This window comes from Leuciscus leuciscus (genome assembly GCF_965113295.1).
Source record: "Leuciscus leuciscus genome assembly, chromosome: 22".
NCBI classification, from domain to species: Eukaryota; Metazoa; Chordata; class Actinopteri; order Cypriniformes; family Leuciscidae; genus Leuciscus; species Leuciscus leuciscus.
Window position 1 is genome coordinate 31,069,439 of NC_138746.1, and position 18,705 is coordinate 31,088,143.

Sequence of the window (18,705 nt, forward strand, 5' to 3'; positions counted from 1 at the left end):
AATGAGCTATAATATACCCATTAATGCGACTTTTGGTGCTGGTTTTGTGCAGTGCTTTGTAATTAGCATCCATTGTTTAAACTACGCAGATTCAGATCGCTTCATAAATGTAAATTCGTCTGTCCATCTAATTTTCAAACGATTTATGAATGACTGGAAAATTACCGCTTCACTTCACATTGTCCAATGAAATTTGAACTTGTTGTGCCAGATAACGATTGGTCGGTGAATTATACATGACAAACAGGCTTCATTGAATTATGTAATATTTAAAAATATGTGATATGTGGATTTTTAATTGAATCGACACTTTTATTGGGAAAAAACATTTAAAAATTGTTTGGTTATTCCTTCCTGCCGTCGAGCCACATATATTCCGGACACTAAATGCCATCACGCATCAGACAGATGCGCTGTCCCCATTTATGCAGTAATTTAACATTTTACACTCCGTTACCGTTATATTTTTGTTAGTCACTCGCTCACTCGCACTGTCTGACACACACCTGAAACACACACGCGCAGAGAAAGTCGCTTCTCAGACTGCATACGATCCTGAATAGAGTTCAGTTTCGAGACTTATTGCTTGAATAGTCAAATACACACAAAATTATGTAAAAATGGCTGTTGTGGCCAGAGTTCATTTTAATGTTCTTGTTGTAGTCGAGTCACCTTCATTTATATAGCGCTTTATATAATAGGCTACTTATTGTTTCAAAGCAGCTTCACGGTAATACACAGGAAAATAACAGAATCATTTAGTAAAACAGAATTCAGTTCGGCTAAAGAAGCTCTAAAAGAGACATTCATGAGTTCACATGTTCATAAAATCTTTGTATTGGATATGAAATCACATATTTGGCTTCCTGAAGTCCAGCCCAAAGGCTTTAGTTGGAAAAGGTTATTCTTTCTTGGCCAGGAAGATAATATATTTCCTAGAATTAAAGGTGCTCTAAGTAGGATTGCCAACCTCAGAAAAGAAAAATGCGGGACAATTGTGGTTCTTTACAGGAAAATAAGGGACACTCAAAATATTTGTACTGTATCACACAGTATATGTCATTTCAGGTTCGTGTGTGTTTAAAATTTTCTCAGATATAAACACATTTGTTTTGCTTAACCTATTTATGTACAATTTAATTCTAAAACGAATTTTAAGGTCACGCAAAAAAAGTCACATTACACACAAACCATAGTTCAAAATAATAGCATTTATCTGAAATAGAAAGCTTTTGTAACATTATAGCCTACACTACAAGTTATAGTAGGGTGACCATACGTCCTGTTTAACCAGGACATATCTGGCCAGGATTTCGAGATCGCCCAAAATGCCCGGGATTCGGCTTTTGCTTTCTACAGTCACCATTCATTATGTTTACATTATTACATTATTTGACACTGACACGTACGTGCCAGCTTTGCAGGTCATGCATTCTGCTTCACACGGATCCCGATCGAGACGAAAACACAGGAATTTTCTTAGCAATGCTAGAACGCACATCAACCGATCACTTGTTTAGCGTTCATGTAAACACTACATTTAGATTCACCAATCGGAATTAATTCAGTCCTACTGAATCAAAAGGTGTGCATGTAAACAAAAAGAATGGCGACGAGAAAGCAAAAGCCGTATCCCGGATATTTTGGGCGATCTCGAAATCCCGGCCGGACATGTCCTGGAATATGGTCACCCTAAGTAATAGCATACTTTTCCCTCATGAAGATGTCATGTTTTCTTGCGTGGCTGGATGTTGGACTCATGAACAATAATCACGTTGTGTGAATTCACCAAAACTGATTTGCCGAAATCTAAACCCGGCCGGACAGTTAAAGGGATTTGCCGTTAGCGCAAGTCCGGAATCTCGGGATCGAACCGGGAGCGACCAGACAGCAGAGGATTCTGTTCGTAAATCAAACAATAATTTGTTATTTCGTATGGTCTGATGTGCGTGAGTTAGGGCTGTGGATGATGGGGTCTCGTGATCACAAAGGGTCGTGTTGCTGTTGTATCAGTCAGTGGTTAGATCAGCGTAGCAGTCTATTTAATCGGGAGAAGGGAGATCCAGTACGGGACAAATAAATTAGACCCAAAATACGGGACGTCCCGGCTAATTCGGGACAGTTGGCAACCCTAGCTCTAAGCGATGTCACGCGTTTTTTTGGCCAAAAAATGTTTTGTCACGTACATACATCTCCTCACTGTCCACTAGCTACCTGACCCCTGAACGTCTCTGTAGACAGCCCAGGCTCCACAAACGGCAACAAAAACAAACTGGGCTAACCCGCACCACGAAACATAACAAACTGTTCCAGCCAATAACCGACAAGAAGGATTTAGGGGGTTAGTGAACAGATAAAGAGGAGGGAGGGGCTAACTAGCCTCCGTTTTGTTTAAGTAACATCACCCAACATCACTTAGAGCACCTTTAATAATTGATTATGCTTTCTGTTCATTGGATGAACTGATTAAATAATTGTACTATTCTTCTACAGTCAATTCTAAAAATAATTAAAATATTTATAATTAGTTAAAATCCGTTAAAATTAATTATATATATATATATATATATATATATATAGAGAGAGAGAGAGAGAGAGAGAGAGAGAGAGAGAGAGAGAGAGAGCGCTAATTTGCTACAAGTTCTTACCAGAAACAGGAAGTATGAACATATCAGCCCGGTTCTGTCAACACTGCATTGGCTCCCTATTAAACATTGTATACATTTTTCAATTTTGCTGATTACTTACAAAGCACTAACTGGTTTAGCTCCCCAGTACTTGAGCGAGCTCTTAACGCATTATAGTCCTTCACGTCTATTGCAATCTCAAAATTCCGGCCAGTTGATAATACCTAGAATATCAAAATCGACTGCTGGCGGTAGATCCTTTTCATATTTAGCACTAAAACTTTGGAACGGTCTTCCTAACATTGTCCGGGAAGCAGACACACTCTGTCAGTTCAAATCTAGACTAAAAACACATTTCTTTGACCTAGCATTCACATAACACATTATAAACTTCAATAATTCAATGTTAGGCTGCATAGATTAGGCCAGCTGGAATCCCATAAATCCTGATGTACTCGTTACATCATAATAAGGATGGCATCTACGCTGATATTGGTCTCTCTGCTTATCCTGAGGTTTACCGCAGTCCGCCGGATACAGGCCGTATCCAGATCTGATAAAGGACCTGCGCCTGGACATGACAACAACGCAGTCCTGAAGTGTCAACTAGTCTCTCCCCTGTCAACTAGTCTCTCCTCCTTCCCTTTATCTCTGTACAGATAAAACACTGTCAAAATAATTCCAGTTCACATGGCTACGCGGAAGCTATAAATAATTATGTATTATACATTTTTAAGGCCAGACAAGTAATTTGTTGAGGTCAATTTGTAAAGAAAGACTACACGCCTGCGCACATACAGTAGGCTATATATTCAAATGCGCATAACGCATAACCTTTTTTTTTTCTTTTTTTTCAAGGCTTGCACCTTGGAACCTATTTCAAGGTTTGCGTTCTCGAGCCACCAGGCACTGTTTTGTGCGGATGAGCGGGCCGGAGCGCATTAAGGGTTTTCAGTTAAAACGATGTTGTGTTTTAGTTAAGTTAATAACTAATGATCTTTGCAAAGGAAGTGAATCAATCAAAACTAACTTTAGCTGGACAATAACTTTATCCTAGAGCTGCAGTAAAGCCAAACAATCTCTGTTACTTTAATTTCCTATTATCACTGTAAAGCTGCTTTGAAACAATCTATATTGTTAAAAGCGATATATAAATGAAGGTGACGCTAAGTGAAGCATCAACATGACTGGAAAGAATAGGCTCGAATGAGAGATGCGGGGAGGAGTGAAAAAAGCGCAGACAAGATGGACAGTTCTCTCTTCTCGTAGTGGATCAGACTTGCGAGATCAAAGGCGGATATCTCGGGATTCACACTCATGCATGGTGTTGCTAACAAATTGGTTGTAATTTAAGTTCTGTTGCTTTTATATGAAAATAAATTTGATGAACAAGATACCAAAAGTACTCGTTGTTTCATTTTTATAAATATGACAACAATCACATATCCTATAGTATAGAGAGATACAGTAGCACTCTCACACAGATTAGGAATATTCACACATAATTTATACACATAAAAACATGATATCAGATATGATATAAAAATGAAAATTAGCCCATGATTTACTCACCCTCAAGTCATCCTACAGTAGGTGTACATAACATTCATCTTTCAGACGAATACAATTGGAGGTATATTAAAAAATGTCCTGGCTCTTCCAAGCTTTATAATGGCAGTGAATGGTTGTTTCTGTTTTGAAGTCCATAAAAGTGCATCTATCCATGATAAAAGTGCTCCACACAGCTATAAAGTTAATAAAGGCCTTCTGAAGCGAAGCGATGAGTTTATGTAAGAAATATATTAATATTTAACACGTTACAAAGTAAAATTCTAGCTTCCGGCCAAATGAACCTACGCAGTCTACTAACGCCTAAAGCGCAACTTACGCAACTAATGACGTCAGAATTAGTGTAGTGCGTCATGGCATAGTACGTAAATATCAGCAGTACGTCACATTACTCGCATAAGTTGCTTTAGGCTTAAGTCGAATTCGTATGTTCGTTTGGCCGGAAGCTACTTATTTTACTTTATAAAGTTTAAATAAGAATATTTGTCTTACACAAACTCATCGCTTCGCTTCAGAAGGCCTTTATTAACCCACCGGAGCAGTGTGGAGCACTTTTATCATGGATAGATGCACTTTTATGGACTTCAAAACAGAAACAACCATTCACTGCCATTATAAAGCTTGGAAGAGCCAGGACATTTTTTAATATACCTCCAATTGTATTCGTCTGAAAGAAGAATGTTATATTCATGTATGGCTTGAGGGTGATCATAGTCCAGTCATTTTAAGCCAAAATAGGGGTCAACCTTGAACAAATTGCAACAGAAGCAAACTCAACTGATTTTGTATCCTCAATATGAATAAGGGGGGGGGGGGGGGGGGAGCCCCGAAGAATCCCATTAGGGGAAAGTTTAGAAAAAGACCCAAATATAGCCTATTCATTCTTTTTCTTACGTGAATAGGGTAAAATTTTTAACCTTTAGATATCACCATGAAAATTACTGAGTTGATTACTTATATCAAGACAAACAAAAAATGTATTACAAGTTTTTTTAAATGGTTTGTTAACATGGACAAACGGTGCATAATCTAATTACGTATGCTAATTTGCATAAATACCACAACAGATCTAAACATTGGGTATAGCCAGGTGAAAATGTCTTGTTGAATCTTGTTGACACATAACAGTAAAAGACTTAATGTTAAGGTCTGAATGGAACCCATTTAGGCTACCCATGAGCATTAATACATAGAGGCAGGAAGAAGTACTTTAGAAACCAGCCTTTATTAATTATTAAGAGATTGGGTTTAGGGCTGGGTCAGTGGGACTGTTTCTGGGGGACGAGACTGAGGGAAGAACAGGAGACAAGGGTAAGGAGAATGCAGAAGACAAAAGGTAGGCAAAATAAAAAGTGAACCCCCAGAAACAGACCCACAGACCCAGCCCCAAACCCCATCTCTGCAATAATAATTAATAAAGGCTGGTTTCTAAAGTACTTCTTCCTGCCTCTATGTATTAATGCTCATGGGTAGCCTAAATGGGTTCCATTCAGACCTAACATTAAGTATTTTACTGTTATGTGTCAACAAGACATTTTCAACTGGCTATATCCAATCAATGTTTAGATCTGGTATGGTAATTATGCAAATTAGCACATACGTAATTAGATTATGCATAATTTGTCCATGATAACAAACAATAAAAAAAAAACTTGTTATACATTTTTTGTTTGTCTTGATGCAAGTAATCAACTCAGTAATTTTCATGGTGATATCTAAAGGTAAACATTTTTACCCTATATTCACGTGAGAAAAAGAATGAATAGGCGTATGAATAGGCCTTTATTTTTTCATAAAATGACTGGACTTTTAATCATGGGCTAATTTTCATTTTTGAGTGAACTATGCCTTTAAGATATATAAAGTCTTTGGTATTTCCTCTGCGGCCACTCCTGTAGTTCCTCCACGCCGGCAGGTGGCAGTAGCGCGTTGCTGCACTCAGACGAGGGCGCATACGCGAGCTGAATGCATACGTTCCACAGGAAGCAGCGCTGGACTGGACTACACTTAACTATACAACAGGCAGCAAAAACGACTTCAGGCTGGGCAACGATACGCTACCACGGAGAAGAAAACTCCATCCACCCAGGGGGAAAGTCGAGAAGGAGAGGAGGCCCTGCAACACCGGAGGTGAGCCAAAGCGCAGTTTTGGCGCTCAATGAGGGCTTTTTATGTCTTTTTAACACAGAGGCCGCACTGACAGCTAGTTGAAGCATATGTGTACCCTGCTAGCGACGCGACGCAACTAACCAGAACGCTCTAATTATAACGCACGGAGCTAATTCGTGCTTCTTACACACTATTCAGCTTAGTTGTTAACACGCTTTTCAGTTTGACGCGTCACGTTTCGGTTTGACGCGCCGCGTCACGTTGCCTGCTTCCAATGTTGATGTTAGCGGCGCTAATGCGCACTTGTTCGGCGCAGCTCGTTGGTGTAACCGCATCACAGGAGAAAAAGTAGCGCGGCTTGAAGGGTTTAAACTCCTTTAGATGAACACAAAGCACTTTGTGTGTTAGTAAAACCTCCGGGGATCAAACACACATGAAGACATCAGGCCCGTGTGACGCTATTTAGCATCATCGCTAGCGCACTGACAGCAGCTGTGAGAAGTAATGTGACGTTGTGTAGATAAATATGTGTTTCTTCTTAAACTTTGAACTTTGTTTGCGCAGAACAACGGTTGATGCTTCGTTAACGTTAGCGAATTCTAGGGTGACATATCCCTTGCCTTTAATATAACACTTCTGGTTATGGAATCTGGACGTATTGAAAGTGAAACATCCCAACCTTTTAGTTCTGTCCTATGTAACGTTAACTTACTGTAGCTTGAAATCTTCCGGTCTAACAGGGATAGTTCACCCAAACGTGAGTGTATGATGAAATATGTCTTTCAATTAAAATATCTTTATTTGTGTTTCGAAGATGAACGAAACTCTTATGGGTTTGGCAAGATATGTGGGTGAGTAAATGATTATAGAAATTTCAATTTAGAGAGAAATATTCCTTTAATATGACTCTGGATCATGGATGATGTATTACAGAAACATCCCAACGCTTTAGTCCCGTCTCATCTTCCTTGAAAATGTTGTGTTAGTTCATCTAAAAATAAGTAGATCATCATTTACTCACCCTCATGTCGTTCCAAACTCTTTGGGAAAACAAATTAAGATATTTAATGAAACCTGAGAGATTTTTGTCCCTCCATTTTAAAGTCCATTCCACTCAAATTTCAAAACATTTATAAAGCAATCGAGAAACACTCGCGTGTCAAGCAATTGCAAGCTTCTGTTTTCCATATTTGATATGCTCTATGTATGTGCAATGCATAGATCAATGTTTATATTGGAATAAAAGCCTAAAATAAATATTTTTCATCACATAAAGGAAGTGAGACTTTGATTAAATCACTCTATTCCCTTCTTTTACAATCTAATTTTTTGAAGCGTCAACGTTTTGGGTAAATGGACAAAAATCTCTCAGATTTCACTAAAAATACCTTTATTTGTGGTTCAAAGATGAACAAAAGTCTCATGGGTTTGGAACGACCTGAGGGTGAGTAATTAATGACAGAATTTTCATTTTTGGGTGAACTATCCCTTTAAAGGATCACCCAGAAATGAAACCATAATCTGAAAGTCTAAATTCAATCTGTTCCTCATATAAATCGATCGTGTCTCTTCAGAAATTCTGCCTAAACTGCTCAATTCATATGGATTAGTTTATGATCTCTTTATGAACTTTTTGAAGCGTCAGAGTTGCGTAGCTGTCAATGTAGGGTCAGAAATCTCTCAGATTTCATTAAAAAGATCTTCATTTGTGTTCTGAAGATGAACGAAAGTCTTACGGGTTTGGAACGACACGAGGGTCAGTGATGAATCTCAGAATTTTCATTTTTAGATGAACTAACCCTTTAACTTATAGGATCGGATGTTTATGTAATACAGCGATTTTATTTATTTTACATTTATTTCTAAAATGCTCTTCATCATTAAGGTTGGACATGACAATAATAACTAGATATACATATTAAATCGCTGTTATTAATATTATAATTTTTTTTAATTCTCAGCTACCATGGTGGGTGAGCGCCGCAACGGCAACCTTCTGATCCAGCTGGGCCCGAAGCTGCAGGCTTACCCAGAGGAGCTGATCCGCCAGAGGAGGACTCACGACGGGCAGACGGAGTATCTGATTCGCTGGAGTCTCCTGGCCGTGGAGGACAGCAGCGGTTCAGGCGGCAGCAATGAGGCTAGCGGCGGCGGCAGCAGTAGTTCAGGCGTCGGCGGCTCCAATGGCTCCACTTCAGGAGAAAGCAAGACTGAGAGCATCCTCATGTGGATGTCCACTGAAGACGTGTACGCCAACTGCCCCACTCTGCTAGGCAAGCGCAAGGCCGACTCCCAGAGGCCTTTGCTGGAGGAAGAGGAGCGGCCCAGCGGCCAGTTCCCCACAGACGTCACCTTTGATGAGGGAGAACTGTCGGACATGAAAGACGACGTGAAGAATCTCGTCCGCCGAGCCCGGAAGCAAATGGCCAAGAACAGCGACTTCGGGATAAGCATCACACACACCATCCACGTGTTGAGCGCGTACGCTAGTATCGGCTCTCTGGTGGGAGTCTTCAAGGAGACCGGTGCTCTCGACCTGCTCATGGAACTGCTCTGCAACAAGGAGCGACAGACCAGACGCAGCGCCGGCAAGATGTTGCGAGCCCTGGCTTCTCACGATGCGGGTGAGTCCCACGTTCTGTGGTCTGGTTTCTGCGTTTAACTCTATATTACATTTGGCAATCTCTAAATGATCTCATGTCTATTGGCTATCACCTTTTGCTTGCGTCTGAGGAACTATTTTGGAGTTGCTGTTTCCAGCGGTTTAAAGTAAAACTCTCACTTCCTATGGTATTTCCCCTTGAATGAAAAGTAACACTTTCCTTAAACTACTGGTGAAACTTTCTATTGTACTCGATTAAGTTTAATCGATTTTAGTTTAAATAGCCTAGGAATTAGGAATAACTTTCTCTTAATATTGTATTTGTCTAATATTGCATTATTTGCATAATTTTTGCATTACACCCATCACATTTTTCAGTAAACATTAGTAAACAAATATTTTTTTTCACATTTATATTACAGCTGTGTGTGTGTAAAAACAAAGCAAGTGTGCATTTGTTCAATATTGACTTGAAGCAAACTCTATTCCAAACAAAGATGGTTGTGTGTGTTTCCTTGTCTAGTTTAATTTACTCAGTAAATTTGTTTCCATTGCAGTTTATGTGCATGTCTTCTTTCTCAAATGCTCAATATGGATTATATATATATACAATGGAAATAGATCTCTTAATCACATTTATAAATTAGCATCTCTAAATTATACATAAACGTTTTGAAACGGACTAAAAATAAAAAGTGCTTATGAATTTTTCTTATTTATTTGTTTATGCTGTAAATAATTAGTCTGCGTAATAATACCTGTTATTCTTGTAGCATTTAAGATCAAATAGGAAGTAACACTGGATTTTAAGCATGTAAAATAAGCATATTATACAAATATTTTTTGATTTGATGAAGATAACAAAAACAGGATATGAGGTCTTGCTCCTTGGTTTGAATAAATAATATAGCCTAAGTATAAAATAAAAATATTACCACGGAGTAAAATCGTAAGTACGTTCAGAGTCAGTGTTAAATAAACTTTTATTTAATTGAATTCATTTGACTTAGGCTATATTCTTTCTGTTTTTTCTTGTATTGATTCAAAACTGCCATAACAAGGAGTGTCCTCCATGTTTGATTCCAAGCCAAGAGGTCAATATGTCTTTTCGCTCTACGAGTTTGAAACATTTACATGTGTTGCTCTCCCGCAGTCATGTGCATATGGATTTTATTGAATGGAGCGCAAAGCCTAAGGTGAACCTTTAAGTAAAGACTGTATTGACTTTAGACCACAGCACAAGAAGTGTGATGAAGCCACAGATTGCCGTCAGTGTGAGATATTGGGTATTGTGAGTCATCAGTGAAGGGCAGAGACAGTTGGCTGTGTCACAGCGCTCTCTGCATTCCCTGTCGGCAGTGTCTAAAAGGACTAGATGAGATGAATCTGTATTTTTCAGCATGGGTTCGATTGAACTCTTTTGTCATGCTCAAACATTTTGAGAAAGCTTCTGTTTTAGAGCTATGTCTAAAAGTAGGACCCAAAACTAGTGATGTTAATATATTATACAACTTAGAGTGGCAAAGTCTGATGTTATTTTTACTAAGATTTTTTGATAATTGAAAGGGGAAATGTTGTAATGGACCCCTTGTGAAAGGGGGCTTTCCAGTTCCTCCTCTCATTCCGTTCACTCTTATTCACAGGATATACTTATTCATCTCTAGTTCCTCTGAATAGGGTGAGGCATTTGTGTGATTCACTCCTCCACAAGGAGGAGACCACAGGCATGTGGCTCTGGCTCATGTTAAGCCGGGTTCTCCCTGTACATGTGATTAGTAACACAATATTCATGAGATATTAGCCATATTTGTATGTATCGGTTCCTCTGTATATGTGTGTGTGTATTCCCTAGTATATTTCCTGTCTGTCATTGGTTGGAAAAAAAGGTTGTCCCACCCCAGAATCCAGGATAGTGGTTGAGCAAGAATTTGGATTGCCAGACCCGTCAAATAAACAGAGCAATGTTTAGATAGCGCTGTTATTTACACACTACAGTTTCCTAATGTTCGGATATAGTACTAGTTACTATAGCAGTACTATACTATTAGTACTATACTAATTACTATGACTAGTGGCCCACATTATTTCTTCTACATAGTAGAATTTTAAGGCTGTAGCGTGGTAATACAGTGCTCTGTTTTATACACTACTGAAGCTTTGCAGACTTAAGCAGAACTTACATGAAGGTGCTTTGACTCTGTTTTTGCAGAAAGGGGTTTCTGAGAATAGTGAATCAGCACAATAGTTGCTGCTCGGTCACTTTGCTGTGGGTGAGATGTGGATGTTTTTCTGTTATTTGTCTGACTAATATGTTTTGTGTAATACCTATCTTTTATCCAGTTGCTTAACACCAGTCAAACCTCTTAAAGAAATGTTAATATTTAGTATTAAAAAAGACTATATTTACTAGGGGTGGGACGAGACTAGGGATGGGGCCGATCCGATCCAGTATCGGTATCGGGACCGATACCAGCGTAATTCACGTATCGGATTTTCCCGATCCAACCTGCGGAGATATCCGATATCCTTGAGTCATGTCTGCGCTTTAACGTTGTCTGCTGAAATGACTCCAAAAAGTGATTCCCGCCGGCTAGTCTGCTAGCTGGCTGCAAACTGCGGAATGGATTTCCTGAACGGAGGCGCGGCTCAATGAGACACAGAGTTATGAGACACGCCACCGCTCAGGAAATCCATTCCGCAGTTTGCGGCCGCTGTGTGGAAATACTTCACACTGGAAACACCGCAGAGCAAGACAGCAAAATGCAATGTTTGCAAAGCCGTAATTCAGAGCTCGTTGAAGCTCCCTCGCGTCGTACAACACAACGAATGCAATCAAACATTTAAAAAACACCACGTTACTGTGCGTTCACACCAAACGTGAATAGCGCGTCAAATTCGCGTCTAGTTGGACGCTTGAATATTTTGAATCCATTCGCGCGCCCAGAGCGAAATTGATGCTCGCAAAAAGCAAAAGTTTGAAGCGAAATTGACGCGCGTCTGAGGCGAAATCCGCTTGTCTGTTTGCAACATGGCTGATGTTGATCGAGCATTCATCGAGAGAGTTACAGCATCGGAGTGAGGATCACCCTTTAGATAGTGTGTGTGTGTAAGATGTTTACACTTGCACTTTTCTTATATTTCAAGACTCAAGTATTTGACATTTTGGGAATGTAATAAATATTGACATGACCTACAGTTGCATATTTGTTTTCAGAATGGGATTTTTCCTGTTAACAGGATTTACTGTTTTTCTGACTTCCTTTTCTGACCTTATACTTACCATACATGCATAAATATGTAGGCCTACATATCATACTTGCCTGTTGAGAGAGGAGTTTATTTCAGCATCATATAAAATAAACAATAATGATAATAATAATATTAAAGCAAACACAGCTCTGGTATCGGAATAGTATCGGTATCGGCAGATATCCAAATTCAGGTATCGGGATCGGATCGGAAGTGAAAAAATGTGGATCGGTGCATCCCTAGACGAGACATTTATCTCACGAGACGAGACACGAGATTGAGTTCACGAGAACGAGATGAGATTTTGCACTATTTTATTGAAATCCCCAAAGATATAGGCTATATTTTGCAGGTCCATTTTGAAACGTTTTAACTAACCATCTTGTGATGAATGTCATTTCAGTTCCATTTAATGAGTATGAATTATCAAATGCATTGAAAGTCGACAATATACAAGCACTGTAAAAGCTTTAGCCACAAACTCAACTGACTGGCTTTTCTCCCGCATGATTTCTGTATGTTTGACTAAATAAGTTTTGCAGAAAGTTTTAGAAAATGACTGATTTGAGCTTATAATCTGTGTGTATTCACTTACTCAAACATTTATTCACTTTAGCATGCAAGTTGTATGTGGGAATTTCCCGCATTATAAGTGCAATAACCGCGCTGAAATTCTAGCCCTGACACTGCACAACAGTGGTAAAAAAAAAAATTTAAGGCCTTTTTTCAAGTTCACCCATCAGATGAAACAACCGGGGGTGGGCGATATACCAACACGGACATGATTAAACGGTAGAAATTTAACCGATAGAGATTTTGGACTATCGTCTCTATCACGGTTACGCTCGTGTGACATTGAAATGCTGCGCGGTCACAAAAGCTTAACGTTTACAAGCATTTTTTTAACCATTGCGGTTTAAAAACAAGTGATTTTTAAACCATTGAAGCGCAATTAGCTGTGAAAGAGAACTTATTTCACTATGTGTGTGTGCTGTCAGAGATGCTGTTTCATGAAGCCGCTGCTCATAACGCGAGAGAGAACTGAAATGAGTGCTTTTTGCCGTCTAATTGGGCTTGAATTGTTAAATACACATACCTCTGTGTCAAAATGACCATGTATTTGCAAGAAAACAATCATTTATGTCTTAGGTGGACGTAATCAGTTGAGAAAGAACTGAGAAATTGATAGAGAACAACGCACAAGTATATTGGATCCGTGCTGCTGATCTTAAAGTGACAGTGTCCAAATTTACCTGCTGTCATTATTAATGCTAATCAAACAACAAATAAGAGTCCCTCACTGCTCTTAACAATCACTTTGGTTAATTGTAATAAGAATAAATGTATATTTAATATACACAGTTTATGCCTTTTTTATACATTTGATTAGGCTACTTTATACATTTTATGCAGCCTAGTATTTCTTATTGTTAGGGCTTGGATTTTTTAGGTAGGTCTATTTCATTTATCTCTGTTTACTTTTCTTCAATAAGATTGAGAGTTTTTTAGGCTAGTTAGTATTGTTTTTCTTTAAATTATATTGAAAATGGTGATAAGAATTATGAAATTTCAATGATATCAAATGTTGATATCATAACCTTATTTAAAGAAAAAAAATATGTACGATTTTGGTCATATCGCTCACCCCTAAGTCCAACCATGTGTAAATCAAATATTCAAGCTCTATCCTTTTTTTCCATGAATATATGAAAAACCAAGGTCCCAGACTAAAGTGTCACACACATTTTGTTTTTCTTCAAACACACTGAAATTGCTTTCTTTTGTTTTGGCACTTTATTATCTTGATGTGCATTTTTAGATTTGCAAAAAAGTTTCTGTGAATTGCCTCTTGTTGTTACAAGCTTATGATTGTTCCATATGGTGCATTAAACTCCATTGCTTTTGATATGTTGTTGATTATTAATGAGATCACTTACACTATAACAATAAGAATGAAAGTTCAGTAGTTAGTTTGAGACCTTCTTTAAGAAACTCGGTTGCCAAATTAAAACTGGATTACTATCATTGTGATATTTCATATACTCTAATGGGTATTCAGGGATTTGATTCCCAGAGAATGCTTGCATTAATAAAATGCTTGTTATACAGTGTTAAGGGGGTCGCACACCTGACGCTCAGCGCCGCGCCACGCAGCGCCACGTCTTTTAAATTCGAACACATTATTCTCTATGAGAGTACACACACTGGCGGCGCCTTTCGGCGTCTGTCCGCGGCGGCTCAGGACCGTGTTCAAAATCCTGCTGCGCCACAGAGAGCCATTTACGTAGTTTTATATTAAATTTACATTTATGTGTCTCAAATCGTAGTTAATGTATATACGGACTTCACCCTGTGCTGCAATATACATTTAGTTTTATATTTATTTACAGAAATCAGAAAATTGCTGATGTTATCGGATTTTCAGGTGAGAGTTGTCCTAGACGTGGCGCGGCGCGGCGCTGAGCTGCGCGTCCGGTGTGCAGCCGCCTTTAGTCGCTTTGGATAAAAGTGTCTGCCAAATGTGTAATAAAAGTAAATAAAGAAATTGTTGTGTGCATTGTTGATAAGGATGCTATTGTTTGACTTTCAGGGAGTCGTGCCTATGTGCTCCTGTCCCTCAGCCAGCAGGATGGCATCGAGCAGCACATGGACTTTGATAACCGCTACACCCTGCTGGAGCTTTTTGCAGAAACCACCTCCTCTGAGGAGCATGGCATCTCCTTTGAGGGCATCCATCTTCCCCAGGTGCTCATCTTCCTTTCCACTCTCGTCTGCAATATGTCCAAAACCCAGTCAGGAATCTCATTGTCTGCGTAGACAACTTCCTTGTCAGGCAGCATCTTTTGATTCAAAATTGATTCATCATTGGCAGCAGCTCGTGCGACATGAAATAGCGCTACTTCCAGGAAGTGCACGGGATGCAACACGCAATTGATTGCAATGGAAGCTTTGAGGGAACCTTGCATTTTCCATCGAAGTAAAAGTTTGATGGTTTAACATTTGAGAATTAAGAAATGAACACAGCCATAAATATTAGTATTGTAACTTTACAGTTTTAATGTAAAATTAAATTATTATTATTATTATAAAAAAATTCTAAATACTATATTCTTTTTTACTTAAATATTTTTTCAGTTGGGGTGTAACGGTTCAAATTACTCACGGTTTTAGGGTCACGGTTTCAGTACGGTTCGGTATGTGCTATGTTTAGGGGGAAAAAGGAATACTGTCAAATAAAAATACAGAAAATATGAACAAATAATCAAACTACTAGCAACAGCTATACTTGCCAAAACGACAATGGTGACATACATTTTGTGTGAATTTAAATATTTGCGCACGCATATCTTCTCGCGTGTGAGTTCTTTCGTGTCTTGCACTTGAATCCTTATTTGTGGGTCATTGACATTTTTTTCCCTTTTTTTTCGGGGTCTATAATTTAAAAATACATTAAAAAATAGCAATTCATACATACAGTACATTGATTACAAACATGAGGTGTAATTTTGAAAATTATCAAATTTACTGATATTGTAATGAGGGATTTCTTTATCTTGGAAACTAGTTATTTTTCATTGACCCTGTACCAATGTTTGTGTGTAACAATGTAACACTTGGGTTTGTCTACTTTAGATTCCTGGCAAGCTGCTCTTCTCTCTGGTGAAGCGTTACTTGTGCGTAACATCATTGATGGACAAGCTCAACACTGCAGGGGTGGATTCCTCCTCTGAGCGCCAGGACGTCGGCCCCTCCTCCTCCTCCACGGCAGCCTACCAATCAGAGCACGCGCGTGTGCAGCGGGAGTTCGAGTTCACCATGGCCATGGCCAACCTCATCTCAGAGCTGGTGCGTGTCATGGGCTGGGACCGCAACCGGCAGCTGCCCTTCACCTCCATGAGTTCAAGCCGAGGGCTGGAGGAAATCAATAATGAAATCCAGAAACACCCCATCCGCTCCATCTTTCAGCCGCGCTTCTCCGCTTCGCCCTCCATCATGGTCACTACAGCAATGGCTGCGGTCACGCCACCAAAGAAGAAGAAAACCACAAATGGTTTCAAGACACGTTCTGACTTCACTTCACGTTCAGCATACGTGGAGTATGTGCAGGACAATCTGAAGAGTGGCATGATGGTCCGTATGCTGGAGGACTATGAGGAGGTCAGTGCCGGGGATGAAGGAGAGTTTCGCTACAGTAATGACGGCTCACCGCCGGTCCAGGTTAGTGCTGTGTGAAAGCATGAAGCTCAATATCAGACACTTCATGTTTAACCCCTGTTTTCCTTTATATAGTTTAATGTTGAAAATGTTTCTATGAGTTTCACTAAAATTAGAACTGTGCATTATTAGGAGCTGTTCACACAGAACATGTTTTTGCATTTCACTGATGTGCTTTTCCATTGTTTTTATCATGTGCACTAAGACCAGTGGTTCTCAACCATTTTGAACCAGCGTCCTATTCATAATTTTAGGTTCACCATCAAATAAAATGTGGCCTATATCTGTATTCCTCGGATATCAATGTTGATTATTATTCTGTTTATAATAATTATTAATAATAATTATCATTAAATATATACATACAATATCATAAAAAAAGCATTACTGGACAGATGGAATATCTTTATCATTTGTTTCCCATGTAACAAAAAAGCCATGTGAATAGAAATGATATTTATGCATGTTAAACGAATAAAGCCATAAAATTTAAGTCAAACTTTAATTAGATTGCTTATCACACACAGCAGAAAATCAGCAAACAATATGCATTATTATGAATAATTCCAATGGAAAACAAAAGCAAGATAAATAAGAGAAGGATTTACCTTAAATCTCTGGTTTGTTTAATCTGGACGCTAGACGCCAAGATGCATTTGCAAGTCCAGTCCAAACTGGCCGGTTTTACGCCCCTCTGTGTGTAATTTCCAAGGCTGCTCTCCCTGGAGGCCACATTTGACAGCCGCATATGTTTTCGAGGTTGTCTTATTTCAGAAAAGAAACCAATTATAAGAATGACTCGCTCTTCCTTGTGAGTCGTAACGAAGTTCGCGTCGTTTTTAATCGCGTCGAGTGCGATTAAACGGCGCAAATGTATGACAACAACTGTCAAATCATTTTTTTTTTCTAAGCACTCAATTAATGACAAAAATATATATTTTTCAGGCTGGACCTGCGAATGTGTGTGTGCAGTCCTAAGCGCATGCTCTCAGTCAATATCTAATCAACCCTGTATTACCACATGAACTTCCACATTCATGAAGCTCAAGTTCAACCATTCAACCCTGGTACCGAAGTTAACGTAACTTGCGCAAAAAGTAGAGCAAGGCACGAGTTGCAAAAACTGCAAACCTCATAAAATTTATAGAAAATAAAAACGCTCATATAATATTTACCTTTTAGTTTGCCAATCAGCATTATCTGAAGTTGAAGCACCTCCTTTTACTGTCCATTTGCTTAGGGTAAAAAAGCCTTTTTGTTTGAATCCTGTCATGTTTTGGCTTTTGCAGGTGTACTGGAACTCCCTCTCCAGGACCTACTGGGTTCACTGGCATATGATTGAAATTCTGGGCAACGGCAGTGGAGGACCGGCTGAGAAAGAGACGCAGGAAAAGGCCTCCACCCTCACGGAGACACTCAAACTCACTACAGGTAAGACAGAAGTCATCAAGGACTCTCACACTCCGCCACATGTTTGTGTTTGCTTTAAATGTGTATCCATCTCTTTATACGAGACCACAGTGTTCTCTTCTGTGTTTCTGAACGTGGCAGTGAGTCAGACGTTCTTCTCAAAGCCCCCCGGTGGGCTGTACTCATTGCCTTACCTGATGGAGGGCTCTCAGAACGACACCAGCACCCTGAGCCGTGCTGAATGGTGGGAAGTGCTCTTTTTCATCAAGAAGCTGGAACCCAAGCAGCAGCAAGAGATCAACAGCATCCTGCGACAGAGCCTTGATGAACCGGTACTCACTCACTCTCCTCCGCTCTGCTCTTCACACGGGGTAGAATAGGCTAGTTTTAAGTAGCTGTGAGTGTGTTTACTTGTACTCTGGGTCTAAAATTAAAGTAAATTTACCAGCCATGCTGTTCATAGTCTTTGTAAAAATAAATACAGTACCCTGAGTGTCCCCCTACAAAGGTTTAGGATTTAGAAAATTAAAAAAAAAAGACAAATCATCCAAAATGTGAATTTCATGAAGCCTGTCAAAATAATGTCTGGGTCATATTTATGCTTAAATCAAAAGAGAGATATATATATATATATATATAATACATCTATTTTTTGTGTGTGAAAATTGTCATAAAGCAGCACTTCTCATTACTGTAATGCAAGTCAACCTCATTTGATTTGTAAAAAATAATAATACTAAAAACAATGATTATGTAAGTTTTATTCTAATATGTATTTAGCAAGGACATATTCAATTAATCAAAAGTGAAAGACATTTTTAATGTTTTAAAATTTCAAATAAATGCTTTAAAAAAAGTATGCTTTACACAAATAGTGCAACTGTCTTCAACATGGATAATAATAAGAGATGTTTCTTGAGCAGC

At 39.0% G+C, this 18,705-nt stretch overlaps 1 protein-coding gene across 5 annotated transcripts in view; it reads left to right on the plus strand.

The window, feature by feature from the left end:
* Positions 1–6,171: 6,171 nt before the first annotated feature.
* Positions 6,172–18,705, plus strand: part of cul9 (cullin 9) — a 47,282-nt gene continuing 34,748 nt past the window's right edge. For 2 of the 5 annotated variants that reach the window (XM_082154587.1, XM_082154588.1), the window contains exons 1-6: positions 6,371–7,156; positions 8,267–8,929; positions 14,747–14,901; positions 15,790–16,374; positions 17,661–17,802; positions 17,923–18,113. In XM_082154587.1, the coding sequence (XP_082010713.1) occupies positions 7,120–7,156; positions 8,267–8,929; positions 14,747–14,901; positions 15,790–16,374; positions 17,661–17,802; positions 17,923–18,113 (1,773 nt within the window). In that variant the 5' untranslated portion in view covers positions 6,371–7,119. Of the gene's footprint in view, positions 6,327–6,368; positions 7,157–8,266; positions 8,930–14,746; positions 14,902–15,789; positions 16,375–17,660; positions 18,114–18,705 lie in introns of those variants that run through there. The other 3 variants (XM_082154586.1, XM_082154585.1, XM_082154584.1) reach the window with 3 other exon arrangements.